Source organism: Scomber scombrus, chromosome 12 (genome assembly GCF_963691925.1).
Source record: "Scomber scombrus chromosome 12, fScoSco1.1, whole genome shotgun sequence".
Lineage (NCBI taxonomy): Eukaryota > Metazoa > Chordata > Actinopteri > Scombriformes > Scombridae > Scomber > Scomber scombrus.
Genome location: NC_084981.1, coordinates 6,404,590 through 6,427,177, shown reverse-complemented (window position 1 = coordinate 6,427,177; position 22,588 = coordinate 6,404,590). Strand labels below are relative to the sequence as shown.

General features: G+C 38.7%; 1 protein-coding gene across 1 annotated transcript in view; it reads left to right on the top strand.

Moving 5' to 3' along the window:
* Positions 1–490: 490 nt before the first annotated feature.
* LOC133992271 (cilia- and flagella-associated protein 46) overlaps positions 491–22,588 on the top strand; it is a 57,769-nt gene continuing 35,671 nt past the window's right edge. Inside the window, exons 1-20 of the mRNA XM_062430990.1 lie at positions 491–539; positions 643–755; positions 2,763–2,894; positions 3,264–3,328; positions 4,193–4,357; positions 5,686–5,809; positions 6,305–6,399; positions 7,725–7,877; positions 8,073–8,172; positions 8,554–8,652; positions 9,123–9,313; positions 9,652–9,877; positions 11,610–11,727; positions 13,491–13,620; positions 13,884–14,008; positions 14,346–14,443; positions 16,178–16,290; positions 17,835–18,047; positions 19,821–20,022; positions 21,616–21,765. Of these exons, the coding sequence (XP_062286974.1) occupies positions 491–539; positions 643–755; positions 2,763–2,894; positions 3,264–3,328; positions 4,193–4,357; positions 5,686–5,809; positions 6,305–6,399; positions 7,725–7,877; positions 8,073–8,172; positions 8,554–8,652; positions 9,123–9,313; positions 9,652–9,877; positions 11,610–11,727; positions 13,491–13,620; positions 13,884–14,008; positions 14,346–14,443; positions 16,178–16,290; positions 17,835–18,047; positions 19,821–20,022; positions 21,616–21,765 (2,661 nt within the window). The remainder of the gene's footprint in view (positions 540–642; positions 756–2,762; positions 2,895–3,263; positions 3,329–4,192; positions 4,358–5,685; positions 5,810–6,304; positions 6,400–7,724; positions 7,878–8,072; positions 8,173–8,553; positions 8,653–9,122; positions 9,314–9,651; positions 9,878–11,609; positions 11,728–13,490; positions 13,621–13,883; positions 14,009–14,345; positions 14,444–16,177; positions 16,291–17,834; positions 18,048–19,820; positions 20,023–21,615; positions 21,766–22,588) is intronic.

Sequence of the window (22,588 nt, the reverse complement as noted above, 5' to 3'; positions counted from 1 at the left end):
ATAGATAGATAGATAGATAGATAGATAGATAGATAGATAGACAGATAGATAGATAGATAGATAGATAGATAGATAGATAGATAGAAAGAATTTAATCATTGTCATAAGATGTTATATTAACACCTGAGGTAACAAGCAGGCGTGTTGTTTTTCTAATGGATAGTTAGACGGATACTCTAAATGAGCGTATCAACCCCTTTTGTACCTTTTCGCTTACCGTAGTTCAAACCCGGTCTTCGGTTGCTAGGTAACCCTCTTGAACTACAAACATGAATGGTGGGAAATAGATGACCAAACTCTAGCATTTCTGTTGACATATTTGGTTGTTTATTGAAATTAATTATTGGCATATTTACATTAACACCTGAGCTAATGACCAGACATGTTGTTTTTCTAACAGTTTAACAATTTAGCACTTTGTCGACTAGCTAGCTCGCACCTGTAACGTTACTGTTTTAATTGGATAACATTGGCGTAAACTTCTACGGACATGGACCTGGATGTTCGTCAGTATATAACTCAGGCCACTGAGAAACAAGGTTTGTCATGTCCTTTGGGCAATTATAAAGAGTGACAGACGTATTCCGTCACTGTTTATATGTTGTTGTTGTTGTTGTTGTTTTGTTTGTTTGTTTTTTGCAGACTCTGAAGCTCTGCAGTCAGCCTTCAGTTTACTCACAGCAGCTAGAAGCAGCGGACGAACTAAACGAGCTGCCCCAGAATTGTACGTCCTATGCGCAGAAGCATCACTACAGGTAAGCCTACGTGTGTCACTGTCAACAACATGTCAGAAGGACCATAGCCAGGATTTTAGACAGACCATAATGAGGTGGCAGCTCCCGGACAACAGGCTCTGAATCAGTTGAGTCAAGTGCATGACTAAAGACAGGGCACATTTTGTTTTCTAAGACCTGTGAAAAGTTAACTAAGAAATCATGTTAATCCAAAATAATCCCTGAATTGGAAAAGTAGAAGTCTCAATACTTTATGGAGGGGGGACTAGTTTAGTCTGGATTCCTTGGAAACTTAAACATACAGTTATACTACTACTTCTAATACCACTACTAATAATAATACAGATAACCCTTGCATTGGTAGTGAATCTCAAAGTGCTAAAGCATTAGAAAACATACAACACACAACAGGAAGAGAATGATAACAAATTAAGCAAAAAAAGCATTCCTGAATAGGAAAAGTTTTCCTAATATTTTGTCTACCCCATTAACAATCATACATACAAGTAGAATTATCACCTTTCTGACAGTGTCAACAAAAACTGAAATGTATAAACTTGTATTAATGTAAAAGTAGAGCTGTTGTTTTGGATTGCATTAGATTGCACAGATGTTTTTTTCCCCCCAATGGATAACTAGGTCTGCTATTCTGTTACTATTAATTGATTAGTGCATGTAAAGGAAATGACAGCCAAAGTGATTTAATATAATGTATGTATATTGCCAGTGTCTAAAGCCTTGCAGATATATTTGCAAGTCAATGGAAAGGAATTCAGTCAACACACGTGCTTCAGCATGAGATGATGATAGTCTGCTGTAAATTCTATCACAAGGTATATACTGAAGCACCAACAATAAAGGCAGGCGTATGTAGGCCTACACATTGGCTCTCAGTCAGTATCAGAATCAGATAAGAAGTCAGCATTCGACTCTGATGCTGCAATCCTTGAATGAAAGACTGACTGATGAAGACCAAGCCCTCCCAAGTGCTGCGAGAAGTGTTTTCATGTTGTGACGATTTCGTGACTGCTGAGATGTCGCATAAGACACGACGCTACAAGCAGCCTCCAAGAATGACAGATAAGCATCTGACTGGGTAAAACAGAATTCACTCTTGTTAGCACAGTGAACGTCTGCTGCTGCTGCAAAGCGTCATACGCTGTGGAGGTTGCTGTATAATTCCTGACATTATTGGCATGTGGAGGGGATTTATCAGGTTTTACTAAATAAAGCAGGATTCAGATCCTTTTATTGTTGTAAGCTGATGTAAAACCATTGCCTGGTTTGGATGGTGAGTATCTACATGTACTGTGCTTGAAATCAGTAAAGCACATAAATAAAACCTCTTCAGAGCCAAGCCTGATCACAAATTTCATTTTTCAGTGTTTTAGTACAGTAACTTTAGTAAGCTAAATCTAACTATTCTCCCAGTGGGGGGACAGTTATGAATATTCACTAATGTAGACTGAACTGTCCTAGGGCAAAGGAAACATATTTAAATAATGAAACACAGTACTATTCCGTAAATGCGATTTGTTCTTTTCGTCTTCGTATCATACGGCGAGCTTCCAGTGGAAAACGCAGCTTGCCTTGAAGTCTCATGCTTAAGTGAATGCCGAATTAGTCAACATCCTCAGTAGGACTACATTACAATATGCCTGTGTTTTCTAGAGAAACATGAATATTCCAGCCGCATAAGAAATCACACTGATCCCTAGTTCATTGCTGTAAAACTAAGTTTGACTAATTTTAACTGAATTATAACATGATTAAAAACGTACATGCTAAAGGTAAAAACTTATGTTAAAGTATGATCTACCATGACAGTTCTGCGGTTCCTTGAATGAAAACTAATCTCTTATTTGGCATCCTTTCATCATGTGTGAAATAAATGTTCATCACACACACACATACAGCCATTTCTGACTAGTTTTAATAATGCATCAAACTAAAAGTAAAATGCTGTTGAGATAAGGTTGAAATAGTTGTTTTGTTTGGCCTCTGTATGTCTCTTTCTCTCTGTTTCAGCTGGGTCGTTTGGAGATAAGCGCGGCGTGTCTAAAGATGTACTTTGAAGGGAATCCGCCGGCTAATCAATTAATGTGTCGAGCCTACCTCTGCCAGGGTCAGCACAAGTCTCAACCGACCACTGGGAGCGTGGTGAGGACAGTAAATTGGACACATCTCTTCGAGGGGGTTGTGTGTGTTTGTGTTTCTGTGCCAGTGAGGCATACACACACACACACACACACAAACACAGTTACTGTAGAGATATACGGTATTTATTTGCAATGAAAAAAAAAATGGAGCAGCTTTGTAAACAAGCACTTGTGGTGTCACTATTTCTTATTCAGACTTTAAGGCGCATGATTGCCCCTTTTTCTTTTCACAGATTAGAGCTCTTTAAAGGTTGTTTTGGTCTTCTGTCAAACGGAGGCCTTTATACCTTTATTGAATTATCTGTGATCTTTGTTTGTTTGTATGACATGTTCCCACTCCCCCATTTTTGCATTATTTTTTCTATTTCAGGAGGACTTTGAAGAGGCTGTGCAGTATTTTCTTAAAGCCATTGAAATTTCAAAGCACAAACCAAGGTACGAAACCTTTCAGAAGGCGCTTGGCTTTCAGTGTCAGGAAAGTTGACTTAATTTGTACCATGTTAAGTTTATCATCTCTGAGTGCTCAGGTGCACCTGTAAAAATACATAACAAAAGTCATATATTCACATTAGGGAACGTCTTCGAAGAGGTTATGAGGGTTCAACCTGCTGCACAGATATATTCTAAGATATGAATGTTTGATTTGAAATATAATACAATTCATACTTCACCCTGACCTATTATTCATACATGGCTTATCTGCAACATGTATTTTCCTACATTCTAACAGCTTACTGGAAGTATCTGTGAGCAGGGTGAAAAGGGTAATGAATAGAGATGTAATACGAGAAATCATACAGGATGCATTCCCATGTTTCTTGCTGTGAAAGATGTCTTTTGAGATACAGGCTACAGCCTTTGTGAGCAATCACCGCTGGATCTTTTTTTGCTAATTAACTCATAACCTGTCAATAAAAGGGCTGAATGAGCAATACCAATTAAAACCAAAGGGAATACATATCTAATACATCCAGCCCAGACTAATGTGCAACACGCTCTCTGGTGAATAAATTAGACGCACTCAAACACTCTGTTCACACAATTTCTCCTCTAAAACAGCGCTTTGAATTAATACATTTCACTTATTTCGCACAGAGTGGCTGATACAGGCTGCTCTCCTGTGGCTTATTGGACGGCGGTAAATCCGCACTCATTTGCAATTCACAGGACTTCTGTGTTCAGAGTTGACTCTTGGTCTGAATTGAGTCGTACAGAGAGAGGAAATGGGTTGCATGTGCACCGTATAAATAATGTAGTCCTCTCTGTTTACTTGTTATGCGCTCCGTTTGTTTCTTGCAGATACCACTACATGGTGTTCAATGCCTCCGTGCTGTACTTCCAGACAGTGTGTCCTCTCCTGCAGCCGGGGCGTTGCCTCCACCTGGTTTCCTCCCTCAGGCAGGTGGTGCAAAGTCTGGAAGAAGTGGCAGACCAGGACCACAGCTGGAGGGCTGAACTCATGATGTAAGTGACCTCGCAATTCCCCCATTAGCCTCTCACTGCCTTCATGGGGGATGATGTACAGAGCTAATTAACTAGCATTTGATGTGTGACCACAGCTTTCTGTCTCCCGAGTTAATTGGCTGCCTTATTCTCCTCTATGGAGTGGAGAATGTGTTCTAATGAAAGTTGTCTTATCACATCCTCCCATGGTACCACAGGCCCGATTGTTAGTTTATCTTTGTTCAGAGGACATAATGGAACATACTTGTTTAGTATAAAGCCAGTGATAGCCAGGTTAGTAATTGGATTAGAATTTTTTGGCATGACTACAATCACAGCTGAATGTTATCCATATGAGATATGGCCAACATCCATGGCTTCCTTTCAAAACTCACTGTCCCACTACAATAATACATTGCGAGGTGTGTGTAAAATGACTGAAATAAGTGACTGATGTGAACTTCCAGCAGTGGGCCTTTGTTATATGTCACCCCCTGTCTCTCTCTCTTTCATTTCCTGCCCAATCTCTCCACTGTCACTGTAATAAAGGCTGAAAATGCCACTAGTATATATATTACAAATATTTGAAACATTTTTAAATATAATGCAATACTATTACTATTTAACAGTAGCACAAACTTAAAAAAGACCGTAGAGACACAGTGTTAACAAAATGGGTCATTATAAGCTTAAAGGTCCCCTCCAGACATGTTTTAAGATATATTAAAATATTCCTCTTGGAATAATATGTGTTTTTTCCACAAAAAAGGTCTCATTGCCTAATTAAAATCCCTAAATGACTCCTATTCTTTCACCCTCATCGAAAACCCAAATTCTATGAATATACAAATAATTCAATTTCAAAAGTTGAACTGTTGAACACAAGACACATCACTATAAAGTCCATTCTCAGTGTTTGTTCACTGGACGTTTCAAGTTTCCACATCACACTTGTGTAAGAAGAATATTGGACCAGGATTGGCCTCCAAACCAGTTGTGAGGTCATAAGTCATGCTTGTAGACCCCTTGAAATCAGATTTTCGATGAGCACAGAGAAACTTTCCACTTTCACCAGATAATTGCTCTGCTCATACATCATTCTGCACAGTGAAGCTCACACATCCAAGAAGAAAGAACAAAAAGAAAAACATATTTTAATGGAGGGGGATTCTAAAAGAAGGGCCATTGTATATTGGGTGTAAAGAAGTTAAGTGTGTGTACAGTAATAAACTGGAAACTTGGTTTATAGTGCTGTGGAGACTGCTGTAGTGGAAACTCACATCATCACCTGTGCATATATTGTGGAAATACCTGGTAAATGTTGGCCTTCGCTGTCTACTTCTGTTCAGGCACCTCATTGAAAGTCTTGTGGACTCTGGGAAAATGGAGGATGCTGGAAGTTTTGCCAAAGTGACAGAAGAATTCATCAAGGCACATACTCCACATCTTTATCCAAAACTCTTCACCTTGCTGGTAAAAAGCATTTTTTGCTGCATAAATACTTTTTGCAGTAGGAAGACAGTTTACATATCAAGTGACAACTTTTAGGAGGTAAGAAAATGAGCTATGCTTGGAGCTTTGCATTTTTTTAGATAATTCAGTGGGTTCTGAGAAGTTTTTTTACTATAAGATTTAGGGAAATGACCTGAACCCACAAATGAGCTTTTAATCCTTCAGTATATCTGAATATATAAAAATCACCAAATATGGAAATGCATGGATTAATGTATCACTAGGACTAACCTGGTAATACTTTAAGAAAGTACTCCAAACATTATACTTTACTAATAACAAGGTGTACATCAAATTCTCAGTAGAGTCCTGACTTTACCTATAACACTAATCTGTACAATTAATATCTGCTGACTCTTCTAATGCATTGTCAACTCAATTTGTAACACAGCAGACTTTTTAGTGAAACATTTTTGCAAAAAGAATTAAGTACGAGTTCTGGCTCTCTTTCCTTAGGTACAACACCAGCTGTCAGAAAGTGATGTCCTCCTTGAAATGAGCAGGCAATGTACTGCCTTAGCAATCATTTACAAGATACAGCAATTTAAAATGTAAGGAAAGTTTTTTGTGTTATATTTAAGAAAATGTTTTGTTTTTTCTGCACCTTTTTTCACCACCACCAAGTGCAACAGGATTAATTTTGTAGAAAGTATTGCTTTTGTTTTTGGTAATGATAACAGCTCATTCTATGTATTATCAGATAAGATAAACGAATTGTAGCTCTAATTGTCCGAATGCTCAACAATCGCAGATGTTTTTTCTGTCAGAAAACATTTGAACAATTAGGGAGGCAACATTATGTTTAAAAGAGTATACCTGATCTTCTTTAGAATTACCTATGACCTTTGACCTTGTTGACTGTTATATGCCTGTCATGATAACTACTTTTGTTGGACGATATATTGTCTCAGAAATAATTGCGATAAACAATATTATTGTCATTTAGGGATCATTTTATACCACTGATATAATATTAATATAATAGCATAGTAAAGAAAAGGGGATGGAATTAGAGATTGGGCGCTATATTTCCCTAAAAGCACAGACTGCCATTATGGGCCAGGACAGAGTTATTTACCTTTAATTCCATATAGGCGGTGCCACTTACTTCTGCAGTCTCCACTCCAGGACGTACACAGTGAGGAATGGAGGACACTACTTGCTTAGCCAATGAGACATGAATAGCCTCTTAGCTGCTAATGTGAAGTGTGGCAATATTGAGGTAAAAAAAATATTAAGGTCATGTCCATGTATCATACGATAAGTCCATATATAGACATGATGATGTCGATAATTACGTTATTGTACGAAAAGTCGATAATGTAATTATTGTGACAGGCCTTGATGGTCATTACTACTTGTCCAAAATTTACAAAATCTACCATTCTGTATTTGTAACCTCCAAGGTGCATTTCTTTAATGTTGTCTTTGTTTTTTAAGCTATAAGACTTGATTTAAGCGATTATAAAACCCTAAACGAGGCCACTAGTCGCTAGTAATCCACTGGCCCTCAGTTTAGCCTGTAGAATCCCATAGTGGGCAGGTTAATCTAGCTGCCTGGGTACTTTTACTAGCATACCATAGCTTCTCGGGTGGCATTGCACAAACTCAGTCCCGGCCCCCACCCCCCCTTTCTGCAGGCATGTACTCAAATGTCAACGCTCCTTATGGCTGTTCAGCTCAACTATAAACGTCAACAGCATGACTCAGTCTGACCCAGCCATCATCAGCATCATATAGGTTATTTAGCCTAAGGTTAATGCACTGTTTGGTGTGAGTATATTAAAGGAAGGGGGTGGGGGGTTGAAACTACAAATGTGTGCACATTCTTGGACACATAAATGTATATGCTCATATACATTTTCCTGTTTTGTAGCGGGATGAAGGAAATAAATGAGGTTGAGCTTGCAAAAAAGGATTCGACTGAGCTTGAGGAGATTTTCCATCTCCTGGTGGATTGTACAAAAGCTTCCTCCATTCCAGAGAATTCAACCTCTCAACAGATTACACCCATCAAACCAGCCGACAGGTCTGTGACCCAAAGTGTCCTGATTAAATCTCCTATCGTACACCTTTCTTCCTCCCTGTCCTTTTAGGAAGTCTCCCACCACTATTAAATCACACGTGGATCTCCATGGGCCAGTACACGGCTTGTACATGGCTCAGATAGCTGTCCTGAATGTGTTGTGAATTGTATAAATTATGTTTTATCTGGGATTTGCAGAGTTGCCTTCCTCCTGGAGTTGGCTCTGCTGGCCTCGCAAGTGAAGCATCAGAAAGTAGCTGCCGAGTGTTTGAAGGAGCTAAAGTCGGCGGGAGAGGCTGTGAGTGTCCCATATTCTCTTAAAACCTCAGGCAGTAGCAAATCCCTGTGATGTATCTGTACATATTTATGCATGGATTTTGATATTTTCTCTTAGGTAGGCCCTTGATAATAGATTAGATTAATTAACTGAGCACAAACCCGAGAGCTGAACAGATATGTGCATTTTTTTTAAATTACTCTTAGCGAATTAATTTTATGGAAAGTCAGAAATTAGTCCCTCTTGTTGCTCTTATTCACTTAATGAATCAAGTACATTTATTACACGAGCAGCAATGTCACATGTCTAACATTTTAATGCGTGTATGACTTGTTTGCAAATGTGTCCCAAGCTGCTGAACGCTGACTTTCAGAAATCACACGTGTATTCCTCTCTTTTCAGACTATCGGCCAACGCATAATAATGGAGTGTATCAACTGTGAAATCAACCTCCTGAAGAAAGAGGCGAAGATGAATGATTATTCCAAAGCCAGTGTGGAGGTGCTCCATCATACGCTGGAATTATCAGCAATGTGTCGGAATGTATTATAATGCAGTCAGTGGGCTCCCTGGCACAGGCTTGATAAAGTATTCAATAACAGTCTCTGTAATTTCACTTCTTTTAATAACTTGGTCCAGAATCCCACAAGAATTGGCCTTAAGGAACTGCTAAACCTATCTAGAGGCTTTATCATCAGTTGTGATTTTTTAGCGGTGGATTTTAATTATCGTATAATTAACCTCATAAAGTCTCAGTTTTTCCCAAGAATAACATTCCTAGGGGGGAAGAAGTGGGATCATGTAATCCCATTTGATACCATATCATATTTTGCTAGAAAACTGTCACATTTAAGAACTGGCAGAACCTGTTCAAGCACAATTCAATCCAAGTGCACATGCCAAGTGATATAAGTGTCTCCTCTTATCATGGCTACAGGAGACATTCTCACCCTGCTGTTGTTCTCCCACAGGCCCGGCTGAAGGAGATAGGCAAGCTGGATCAGTGGCTTCAGACTGCGGCGAGAGAGGAGGACCCCCGAGCCATGCAGGCGGTGTGTGCTACCCAGTGGAGTTTCTGCCTACCCCTCTTGCAGCACAACCTCAGGAGACGCGTTAAAACACCTTTGCTCAGTGTAGCCCAAGCACTGGAAGACATGCAAAGGTTTCCAGCTTCTTTATATTCATTGTCATTCAGGGCTATGTGTGCATTTCTTGGGGCTTTTCGCTATTTTTGTTGTATCTGCACTTTGCTGAACATTTGTTTGGTTGTACTCTGTATCGTAGTACATTAAAAAGTCCAAATCAGCTAATTTTAAATATAGTATATGGTATAATTATATCAGATTCCTTTCAATTAGGTAAATATTTAGTTTTATCTCGCACTTATGAACTTTGACATTAGACCTGTTTTGTGGTTTTGGCCTCTTGTACTGTAGCCTCTTACGTAATGTCACCATGTATTATTTTATGCTGGGATTGTTTCTGTGTCATTATCAACAGCATGTTGCCGGAAATGCGCTGTCAGATCCACTCAGAGTTAGCAGTGATTGAAGAGGAGGAGGGACGCCTCGAGGCTTCTTTGATTCACCTTCAGAAAGCCATGCTGCTGGATAACGGGACACAGCGAGAAAGCCTGTCTTCAGCTTTCAGCCTCCTAAAGCTCAGAGAGACCCTCTACCAAACGCCCTCCCGGACCGAGGATAAAGCTGCTATGCTTATGCAGCAGGTACTCCACACTTCTGTGTCGGTCTGACAATTCAAAACACAGTGGTTCTTTAAAGCTGCACAAGGCAAGATTATTATGTTGAAACAAAACAAACAGCACTGTAATGTTGCCAGTTATAATGAGGCAACATTACAGTGTACAGTTATTGTGCAATGAAATTCAAATTATTAACTTTTTTTTTGAATGTGTGGGGCTCCACCTGGAAACAGATTGGCTGCTTTTTTTGTTTTTTTCCCCCAACATTATATTTAAGTTTTTCAAGATAAGTCAGCTTACATCACATACATACACATCATATCAACATATACAAACTGAACCAACATTACAAAGAACATCTTCTCAGACAAGTACAATATATATATATATATATATATATATATATATATATTATAAATACAGTAAAAGATCCCCATATTTTTTCAAACAAACCTTGCTTCCCTTTTTGTATGTATGTTATGTTTTCAAGAGGAAAGGTCAAGAGCATTTGCTTGGCCCAAAAAGTAATACTTGGACTACAAGTTTTTTTCCAAAACATTGCAATTGATCTCTTAGCATGCAGAAGACAAATATTTATCAGTGTTTGTTCACTCTTAAGGAACTTGTGATCTTTTGGATATAGTCCTAAGATAAAGAAACCAGGGTCCATATGAGGGTCAATGACGTATAACGGATTTTCAACAACTCAATTTTAAATAATAAAAACAAGCATATCTAATGCAGTAGTTCAAACATTCAGAATGTTGTGTACCTGACAATTCATATTACAATTTGAAAGTGATTTTAGTGGGGTTTTTTCAAGATTAATTGGCACTGGCCTGAAAAAAAAGTCATTTGGTGCGACCATGATTCATCTTGAAATGTCTTATATAAATAAAAGACCATCATTTACAAAGATTTAAAAAAAAAAATGCAAATACTTTCCAAACACTTTATATTACTGAAAACTTGTAAAAAAAGATGTGAAGCGTGTTAAGTTAATTAATTTATTTCAAGATGAATCGTGGTCGCACCACATGACTCTTTTTAAAGGCCAGTGCCAATTAATCTTGAAAAACCCACTAAAATCACTTAATTTCAAATGTATAATATGGAGCTTCAGGTACACAACATTCTGAATGTTTGAACTACTGCATTAGATATGCTTGTTTTTATTATTCTACAATTGAGCTGTTTTAAATCCTTATACGTCATTGACCCATGAATATCTTTTGATGTAATCTTCTGTATTACTCTTTTAACCTCCCTCCAAAAAGCACTTACTTTACGACATTGCCAAACACAATGATAAAAACGTACCTTTTATTTCAGAACATTTTACACATAAATCTGGAATGCTACTATCATATTTATTTAAGTTAACTGGCGTAACATATGTCCTCATTAACCATTTGTATTGTAGCAATCTTAATCTGGAGTTAGTTGTTTGGGTGTGGGCCTTAGTACAGATTGATTCCCAATCTTTTAGTGAAATATCCAATTCCAGGTCTTCCATCCATGCATTTCTTTTGTAATCAGAGTTCTTGGCTGAATTGGATAATAACAAATTATATAATTCCGCCATGGCACCTTTACTTAGGCTGTCTTGGGCTGGTATGAAACACTGATTTCCCCAAATGGGACTAAATTGAGATAATACGTTAGGGTCTTTAATACATTTTTTCACTTTAAACCACACATTAGTAAAGCTATAAGTTAACACTGAAATCTCAACCCTCCTATCTCTTTCTTTCAGGCTAAGGATATTAAGCCTGAAGATAAAATAGACAGTCGTCCCATCCTGGTGGCTGTTGGTCTACTCTTGGCTCCTGCTGATTTCCAAATGGTGCTGGATGCAGACAACACCTCCAAAAGTACACTCACTCTCAGTTTTCACAATGATATCCTCTTAACACATCTCAGACTTATAAATACATATAAAACAAATGTCCACATTTACAAAGCTGTTTTCCTGTTTGCATTCTGTATGAGGAGCATTGCATTTACGCATCAAACAGGCACATCAGCCAGAATGGCAGTGTGTCTCCTATCTGAAGCACAATCTGGCTGCAGATTAATGCACCTTCTCTCCTTTATGCATTGACATTTAAGGGAGCTACTGGAAAATAGCAGGATCAGATATGACCAGTATGGCTGATTGCACATTCCCTGGATTTGCTAGGATTGATACAATTGCTGTGTTTCTGTAGAGCAGGTGGGAATTGCGCCAGTATATTAAAAACGAAGGTTGTGGTGGGAAAGAGAAATCAAAGGCGAGCATATTACAAATATATCTGAGGAGTTGTATAGAATAAGTGAATCTAAAGGTAAATTTTACAAACGAAAAATGAGATTGTGTAAAAATGTTCAAACCTTTTCAGAGAGAAAATCTGCCGTAATAACAAATTAAAACAATGTCTGACTGTTTTATACCTTCAAACAATGAGCAGCAGTTATCCCATAATGGATGACACGTAACATCAGTTTCTGCTCAAATGCCATAGAGCCTCTGTCATCACAAAAAATACAACACAGACAGATTAAATGCAGACTGTGAGTGCAAATTGAATGAACTTCACAAAGTAAAAAATTGGTGGGCGCCGTTGTATCATGGGAGCTGTCGTATTGTGTCTTATTCTTAAATCTGGACTGAAGGTCTTCTAGTAGTAGTGTTAAACTTTGTGACTGAAGATAGTGTGTGAGAAACAGCTTCAGGGTGTATTCCAGTGTTGCTCATAGTCAAACCCTATCGACTGTGTGCAGTGGATCATGAAGCAGAGCTTGCAAAAAAGCCTTTGATCTCAAACTCATTCCAGGCTGCTTGGTCCAACAGCATCAGATGAACATTCAGCAGTCCTAATGATCCAGGAAAGATCTTGCCTCCGCTGCAGGCACGGGTTTAATCCTTACCTCCCTAGAGGCAACGTTTGTTTTTGCCTATAAACCTCAAGCCATGCCCAGATCATTGAGTTCTGAGCTCCAGAGTCAGCACACCAAGTAACCCTTGAGACTAGAAAAAGTCATTAATTATCGCGTGTAATGCCGCCACAGTTTTCTATTGTCCCACAGATGTTCATCTATGAGAGGTGTGCGCGTATGAGTGCACGTGTAATTGTGTGCCTGAGTATCTGAACTCTCAGGGTGAGTGCACACTCGCTGGAGCGTCTTGCTTTGTGAAAACATTGCAGTCACAGACACAGACCTCGCTTCATAATCCCGATCCCTAAAACAGCAGATCTAAATAAAAATCTGTACCAGGCTTCTTTGTTTGTTGTTTATTCTTATGTGTCTAATCTGATAGAACTTGTAGCCAGTAACATCACCGTTTGAGAGCATTGGAAATGGGCCATTTACTCCTGTGGCTCTTTCGTTATGTTTCCTGTTGCTTACATGGAAATGGCATAATAGGGATAATTATGTAACTTTCTCAAAAGGATTACACTGTCGCTATGCATATGAGTGCACATTTATTCCATGTTCTATAAATTATAGACAATCTGTTAGGCCTGAAAAAGCTGCAACACAATGGCTAGATTTTTCGTATGCGTAATAGCTTGAATATGATATTGAATCAATGCAGAAGCTTTTTCAACAGCATTAATAAACTTATGTATACAGTACTTCAAATATTGTCTAGTTCCCGTAGGCAGTGTTGGATCTGGTCCAGCGGCTCAGCTCTCTGCTGAGGCTCAGCATCACTCTACATCTGTACAGAAGGTGGACGGACACCTGACCTTACAAGCAGAGGACACCGACAACACAGAGAGGTATGTGCAGTTACACATGTGGATGCTTTTTTCATGTCTATCTTCTTTCCAGTGTAAAGTTTTCTTCATATTTATTTTTAGTTGTCAAGTTTCCCAGAAACCCAATTGGAAAATTGTCAATATAATGAGCCTTTTTACACCTTGTTGAATGTATTACTCTTGGATTTTAATGAGCATTAGATACTGATGAATCTTTGAGCTGTTTGAATCTTTGATGATATAAGTCCCTCTTCCTTCCCTTCTTTCTTTGTTGACTGTTCAAGGGTGAAGTTGTGGGCAACGCTGGTGAAGACAGCCAGGAAACAGGAAGTTTGGGACGTGTGCCGAGCCGCTTGTCGATTCTGCTTGCTTTACGATGATGGGAGATGGAAGATATCCAAGACTGACAGTAAGATGATAAATGATCCTCACACTGACTGCACAGTAATAGAAATACTCCTAAAACTGAGAGAGTGACATTAGATGTGATACGAAAACAAAGCACAGACATACTAGATAGATGTGTCATCTCCTTTATAGTACTGTTGTGTTATTATAGTATAATAGTTTAAGGCGTTGCTATAAAGACACAGGTGGGCAGGTAGAAGTAGTAGTAGTAGTAGTAGTAACAGTGTTGCTACTGTAATCTAAATGACTAATTACAAGAAGGGGAGATTGCTGTTACTGAGAGAATTCATATGCCAGATTTTGTCAATTCTATCCAGACTGCAGATGCGCCGAGGGAGAGAGCAGCACAGAGTGTCTTCACAGTTGCGATGGAGGCCAAAGCTCTGTGAGGAACATGTTGCGCCTTTTAGCAGAAATTCACTTCATCAGTGCTGAGGTATTTAACCCCAACTCCTTCCTCCAACTCAACACAAACATACTGTACATACTTAAGGAATCCACTAAAACTGGTTACACATTGTTGTAGACTTTTAAATATGCAGCCCATACGTTAAAAAGGTTTATCAGCTTGATCAAGGAGAAGTGAATGAATAATCTGTACATTTTCTGTTCTGATGCAGATAATGCCACAGGTTAAGCAATGCCCAAATATGGTCAGATCCAACAGATTTACAAAATATAGAATTTAGTCTATTGGTCTACAGATAAGAACAGTACCTATACGCAACTCAGGGCATTTGTCGTCCATCCCACAGGGTTCACCATATCCTCTGACTACAGTTATCTCTACTCCGTTTAGAGAGACAGGAAAACACATATCTGACCTGATCAGGCTGCCTCCTGTTTTCCCCAAAAGGAGCAGGCTCACTTTCTACTGCTATCTCAAGGGGAGACAGTGTCTTCCAGTCAAAATTTGGTGTGGCCTTGCGTTGACTGCAAAGTCTAGTTTGACCCAGTACATGCCAATGATTGACGTAAATGATGGAAAATTCCGTAACACACATCACGTCTACAAACGTGGTTAGGTTACTCACTATTTGCAGACAGAACAATAAAAATAGAGTGCAGACCTTGCTCTCTAACATCTGTTTTTGTTTGTTTCCAATCCATCATTAATGAACAAAGGACAAAGGTTCAATACAATGATTTCTTTTCTGAGGATTGTCAAGGGACATGAACACATTTGTTCCTAAGAGGATCACACTCTGCCAACCTTAATCTACATGTTAGACACAAAAACCTCAGTATTCCTGGTCTTTACTATAACCCTTTTCCATTAGTGGTGCTTATGTATAGAACAAACACATTACACACATTTTTCACATTTTCTTTGTCTGCTATCTTTATTTGAAGGTTATTTTAGTTACGTTTTTTTAGCATCGGCTCTACTTTTGAAACATGAGATTAGAAAGACTGCTTGCAGTAGCAGACATGCATTGTGGGTGTCTTTTAACAAGCCCGTGAGATAGATGGTGATTGGTCGGAGCCAGAGATTGTTGTGCTTGTCTTATGAGTTTGTCGTATTGTGTAATCCAACTTCCCATCAAGCCTCCAGCTCCAAGTCCATATTAGGTCCATGGAGATGTTAACTTGACAGTACTTTGAAGAAAATGGAGATAACTCTCCACAGTGAGTAGATGACCTTGCCAAAACACACTCACACTGTAGCTTGTGTGTGTGTGTGTGTGTGTGTGTGTGTGTGTTTCTCTTATGTATCTCTCTTTGTTCTATGACACATGGGAATTCTTTTTTTTCCTGTTTTTTAAAGAGTTTGGTATAGTTCATTAATTTAAAACATAAATACCTCTCAGTTTGATGATGAAGACAAGTTCCTGTTGTCTTATCTGAGATGGCTGCCACTGGAGTAAAATGCTCCCCAGTCATTTCCTTTTTTTTCTTTGATGTGCTACAGCTCCGGCTTTAGAGAAGCTGCCGTTCCCATAGCGGGAGGTCCTCTCTTCTTCATTTATTATGGAGTTGTCAAAACAGGAAGTCACCTTTAATCTTATCTGTTTGATGCTGGGAACTAAACGGCCTCTCTCTCTCTCTCTCTCTCTCTCTCTCTCTCTCTCTCTCCCTCTCTCTCTCTCTCTCTCTCTCTCTCTCTCTCTCACTCTCTCTCTCTCTCTCTCTCTCTCTCTCTCTCACTCTCTCTCGCTCTTTTGCTCAGGCCACCGTCCAAAAAATGCAAACCAAAGGGGTGCAGCTCAACAGCCCTGTCGTCCCCCAACAGGAAAAAGGGGTTTGTGTGTCTGAGGAGGATCCACACTGGATTATTTACAGGTGAAAACACATACGCACACACACATGCAGAGTCACAAAGCTAAAATAAAGATTGTCTGTTTCGTCTATTTGCAGCATCTATATCTGTGATTATTCACTTTTATCACCGATTTATACTTTTCTCATTTTAAGTACAAATATTTAGTATGAGATTCTTTTTTAATTTTTCATTACCATATTTAACTATTTAATATTTGTTTATGTATTTATTATAATAAATATTCTAATATTTATGTGCACTAGCAGCAAGAAGAGACACCACATTCCCTTCAAAGTTTCCTTTGTGTTTTTGTCCCATACTGTTATTAGATAAAGTGTTTTGACAAAATCATTCAATTTACAAAAAGTACTGTTTGTTCTGACAATATTTTGTACATTTTGAAATCTGATGTTCCTAAAGTTGATATAATGTGGTGCGTAAATTAGTCTGCACTACATGATTGCCCACTAATGCCTCCATGTGCAACTGGGGCTTTTTTTAGACTCTGTTAGAGTGGAGGGACAACATTTGTGTGCTTCAGTGACAGTGGCTTTTTAAACAGGCCAGTGAATATGTTTTTAAAGTGAATATGTTTGCATAACCGGTCGGAAATAATGACAGGAGAGACTCTTTTTCTTCTACTACGGATAAGACAGGCTTTGTTTCCTCATCTCCTCTACCAAAACTACACTTCAGACCTAATATCATCCACACACCATTTATGTGGTCCAAAACAAAGCATCACAAATCATCAATGATGTGATTGTCTTAAAAGATAAAGACCACAATGTCGTAGATGTACTGTATGCCATAAAGCCTCAGGACTAGACACATTTAATTACACATTTAATAACCTGTTTCCTCATTAGCTATTTCCAGCTGAGTTCTTCTAGAATCAGTGTTGTCGTGGCCAGCGTGGTTCCTCTTCCTCATTATACATTATGCAGTTGATAAATGAGCATATGAACCAGACGGAGTCAAAACCAAATATCTAATCCAGGTTTTTTAAAGTCTGATTTTTATCTGTAACTAGTCTCCCTGGATTGCAGAGTTGTAAAATACAGAGTAGGAGTCTTAACTGGATCATTTTAAAAGGTTTATCCAGCACATACATAGACTTACAAGACCTTACATATCCCATTCAGCAATAAAGCTACTGCATTGCTAGGCCTTTGCCTTGTCATGATTCTCAGATGACTGAATAAATAGAAAATATAATCTACCTCCAGCACAGGGTGACATTATGAGGGTTGAGAGCTATCGCTGTGTATTCAAGGGCTCAAAGAAGTAGCTGTTAAATGCCTCATTAGATATAACCTGTTTGACACCAATGAGGTGGGGTTCCACTCAATACATGTCATGCAGTAAAACTTGGCTAAGAACATTCCACTTTTATTCTACAAATGAACTTATGAATGTGAAAAATAGGAGAATTGTACTTTTAGTGTAATTTTCCACTAGAAACAAAACCATGTGGTTACTTTAATATATTTCTCTCTTAAACACACAAATTTGACTCTCTATTTGGCTCTCTTTACTGTACCTCTTTACCTCTTTCACACAGAGATTGGATCCAGGTTCTTTCTGCCTACGCCACCTCCAACTTCTTGCGAGCAGCGGAGCTCGGAGCAGAGATCAGGGAATCGTGGGTGGCGACAAATGCAGCCATTTACCTGTGGAATTACAGCAGCCACTTGTTGGCAGCTGGAGAGCACCAGCGCCTCCTTCCCACCTTCCAAAGCCTCGTGGATATGCTCCGAAAGACAGAGTGCACTGGGTAATAATATGATAAATAATACATTTATTTAGTAGAACATCTTTCACAGGAATAGAATTCACAAAGTGCTTCATAGAATAAAGTTTGAAAAGATCATAAAAACATGCAAACATTAAAAAACAAAGGCAATAACAACTAAATTAGGGCGCGCAGGTGGTCAAGTGGTTAGGGCGCATGCCACATACACAGCGGACCCCGGTTCGAATCCTGGCCGGAGGACCTTTGCTTAATGTCACACCCTCCTCTCACCAGTGATTTCTTGTCTCTACTGCTAATAAAGGTGTGTATGCCAGAAAAAATCTTTAAAATTATAAAAATAAAGACTAAATTAAAACATAGAAAACTATAAAAATATAAAAGCAAAACCGCAGGCAAACAGAGGACCTCAAACACAAGAAAAAACAACACTAAAACATTTGAATGTGAGAAAAAGGCCAATTTAAACAGGTGAGTCTTCCATAGTGTCCACCTTTTGTTTTCAGGAGACCAGTAGACCCTGATCCGCAGACCCCAATGACCTACTGGGTATATATGGATTTAGAAGGTCACATACAGTATGTACTCAGGTGCCTGATTGTGCAGGGCTCTGTATGTGAATAGAAGAACCTTAAAATAAATTCTAAACCGGATGGAGAGCCAATGTAAAGAACATAAAATGGGTGTAACGTGTGACCTCCGGCTGGACCTTTACAGCCAAGCAGCAGCATTCTGGACCATTTGTAGGCGGTTCAGAGATGTTTTGCTGAGACAGGTGAAGAGGGCATTGTGGATGATCATCTCTAGCTCAGATGGAGACACCACAGATCTGAGCTTTGCAATGTTACTTGATTGGAAGAAACATGAGTCAGTGATCAAACTGCATGCCCTGACCTCATGGCAGCATATATAAAGCAAATAATATATGCTGTGCTGTGTATATGCTATGGGTAGGCCTGGTCTCGAAGTCATTACCCCTTCTATTGCAGGACGGAGCTGCTTTCTGCAATTAGGTAGTAGTTATTCTTACAGTTGACATGCACATACAGTAAAGTACTGACACCTGCACACAACCCATACCTGTTTCTGTGTTTTTGCCTGGAGTATTTGCAAAATAGGTATTTCAATCTAAGCTGTTTCAAAAGCTGAGCTCCTCCAATGGAAATTCATCAAAGACTAATTTGGTGCAGGTGCTGTTGATGTTATTATAAACAGGTGTTTGATGAAAACTCATTCACCAAATGTCAGCATTTCAAGAAATATGAAACATATATTTTTTGAGTGATGACTGCTCATTTTTTGAAATGACTCAGGGGGTTTTGAATGACTTTTCTAAGCGCTGCAGTCCCTCAACTCAGATGAAACCTGAAAATTATTACTTTTTCAGCTGATGACAGCAACTCACACATCATGTTAGACGCCGTCAGAGTTGACTTTTGAAAAATTGTAAGTCTTTGCAAATTCATTGTCTGTGGCACCCTCAGAGAATAAGAAGCAGTTCATGTGTGGCTCTTTTTTTTTGGCTATGGAAAGAAGCAGCAAATGTTCATGAAAATAGACCAAACTGTCCTTTGGCGTAGCAATAATTATGTAAATTTGGGGATTCAGTGACATTCTCATGCAACAATGTGGCCAAGGAAACACATTCGCTGTCCAAATCTGCAGTGAAGTTTTATACTTTCAGAAAGAACTAAAATATGAAAAAAATAAAGACATTCGGCCTCCGAGCTGAGTTTTCACTCCTTATATTTCCCACATAATGTCACTTTGGAGCATTGTTTGTGTTGTATTTCTCAGGAATCGTGCTCTGTTTGTGCTGTTTTGCGATGCCGTGGCCCGAGGGTTGATCCAGCCTCTGTGTGGACCAGACAGCATTGAGCCGGCTCCGACTGTCGACAAGGGCAAAAACAGAGCTGAGAAGGGGGTGGAAAAAGCTGCCAGTGTCCAGGGGGTTTTCTTAGACCCTGCTGCCCTGCAGGATGTCCGCAAAGCTTTAGAGGTATGTCAGCTTGCATGTAGGTACCCGTGTGTGCATTTGTATGACTAAAATGTTTAAAATAGCACGAGATCTGCATGTAAGACAAATTGCAAAAAAAAAACACGCAAAATGATCAGAACACATTTAGTTTGAATACATTATGTTACAGTGTACAGAATCTCTCTATGAGTCAGGGTGTTTTTTTGAGTTGCTTTTGTTCAGTTTCAGATTTTTCCACTGTGAAAACAATGTCTCAAATCTCAGCATTTTAAAGCTGAAAAAGAGATCACAATCTCTGACAGGAGTCGAAAGGAGTGTCTTGAGATTCTTAGAGGAGACTGTGTATGTATAATCTCTGAATGGAGTTTACTGAATTTTTTTTTTTTAAGGACGTTTTCAGAAGCTCAAAATGTAATCTTCTGACAGATACTTCATCGCAAACATAATGCATAAATGTGTGTAACTTTCAGACTGAATTTTTTCACTTTTCAAAGCGCAGTTTAAAGCTCACTTTGACCTTTTAGCTGTTTTAATTTTATAAATTAGGAATGTGATTGTAATTCATAAGGATACCGAGCTGTTTTGTAGAACAGATGAGAAGCTTTTCTCATGTTGTTTTTCGGAGCTAAAAAACGTAACGTATCCCTCCATTACACGTGTAAGCTTTTAATTCCTCCATCCTTGCCCTGACGAGCAAACTTAGAATTGTACTTTGGTAAAGTATGATGTCAAATAGGGTTAAGGGGGATAGCAGAATAGACAAGAACAGAGAGATAAAACAGCTTTGTGTATAGGTTTGTAACTGCTGATTTGTAGCTCTCAAGGCTCCCAAGGCACTACAGAATCAGACATTGTTTTGGTTTCATAACTGCACATCAGCAGCATGATGTCTTTCAGGAAACATCATTTTCACCTCATCGTGACAGATATCACAGACAAAAACTCAAGAACTCTCAGGATACATTTGTTTTTTTTGTTTACCCTTTCGACCCACATTACTAATCTACATGTAGCTTTCATGACACGACGCCTTTGTGCCGCTGAAGTCTTACTCTTCTGTTCTCTCTGCTGCAAGTTGCCAATTAAATTCCGTTGCCTTTCTCTTTTTCTATTCAAAGGATCTACCATGAATATCAGCTTTAACTCCAGATGAAAGGCTCTTTATCAGTGAATTATTAACTAAATTTCATCGTATCGGTTCCCTTTTTGAAGGAAAATTATTTTTTTTATTTTTCCCCCTGCCTAATACATTTCTTATTAATAGTCTACAGTATCACAAGGTCAGATACAGTGTCTGACTTGAACAAAGCCTTGCTGGATTATGATTCGACTGTGTATGTCTGTCATGTCTGCAGCTGACAGGCTTGCACAAGGCCTTGGGCTAGAGAACGTCTACATGTATAGACTCTTACAGAATCTTACGCATGCATAGCATATTTTATAGTATTTAATTGACACTTTGACACCTAAATATAATTATTATCTTTTAGGATCATGCAATATCCTGACTGTAATATGATAATATCAAGTTCGACTCAAAAAGCTTTTCAGACTTCGCCAGTCGTTTTAGCTGAAGAAACTCACGCTCCGTTTTGTTGTCACACTTCCTCCAAGCTTTGTGATTACACCCTTCGCATGTCCAACTGCAACATCGCAGGGGAGGCCGTGCCCATCGCAGCGAGGAAACAGGTGGTGGCCACATGGGTGCAGCTCAAAAGGCTCTTGCAACAGCAGATTGGCTCAAAGATGGATACGGATGATGAGGTACTATAGTCTCTGTCTGTTTAGTTACTAATCAATGTTTTGGATTCAAATCAACATTCAAAGCACTGCTATCTGATTTTAGACTGTAATCAGTATACAGGCATATTGTGAACAGGGTTATAGTTAGAATCATAATGGAAAATGATCCAAAATAAGTGGCTTTGTACTTTGACCTGACTAATTAGGCAGTATTCTTTTGGTAGAATTCTTTGGAAGCTGTATATTATCAGTGAATCATGCACAGTAATTATAGATACTGACTTGGAGCGTCTACAGCACCTTTTACTTTGAGTTTTTCTCTATTTATCTTGATGCAATGTAAGAAACAAAAGCCTAGACTTGAAAGTAGATGATGCAAACTGCAGAACTGTGTTTTAAATTGCAAAAGAGTAAATTCATGCTTCAAAAGTTGCTGTGTTGTCAAAACTCTTCACACAGTAAACAGAATCACAGACTGGTATCTGAAAAGACAGTACTGTAACATAAAAAAAACTCCTCAGTCAGAGGAAACAGAAAAACAATTGTCTTTTTCAATGTACATAGTAGATCAAAACAGAACTCACTTTATCACTTTATGGTGATAGCAGGTAAATAAGATTAACAAAATTTACATCTGGCTACAACAGTCCTACTGTTCTATCGTACATACGCAAAATAGTCTGTGACTAATCTCACTATGGCATGACCTCAGTGATCGTGTCCAGGACAGGAGATTTGTGACTTGAAATCTTTGCATCGAAACAATGGAGAAAAATTGTAATTAAAAATGTCTCAAAATAAGGATATACAACAGAAACTTTAATGTATTGCAATATATAAAAAG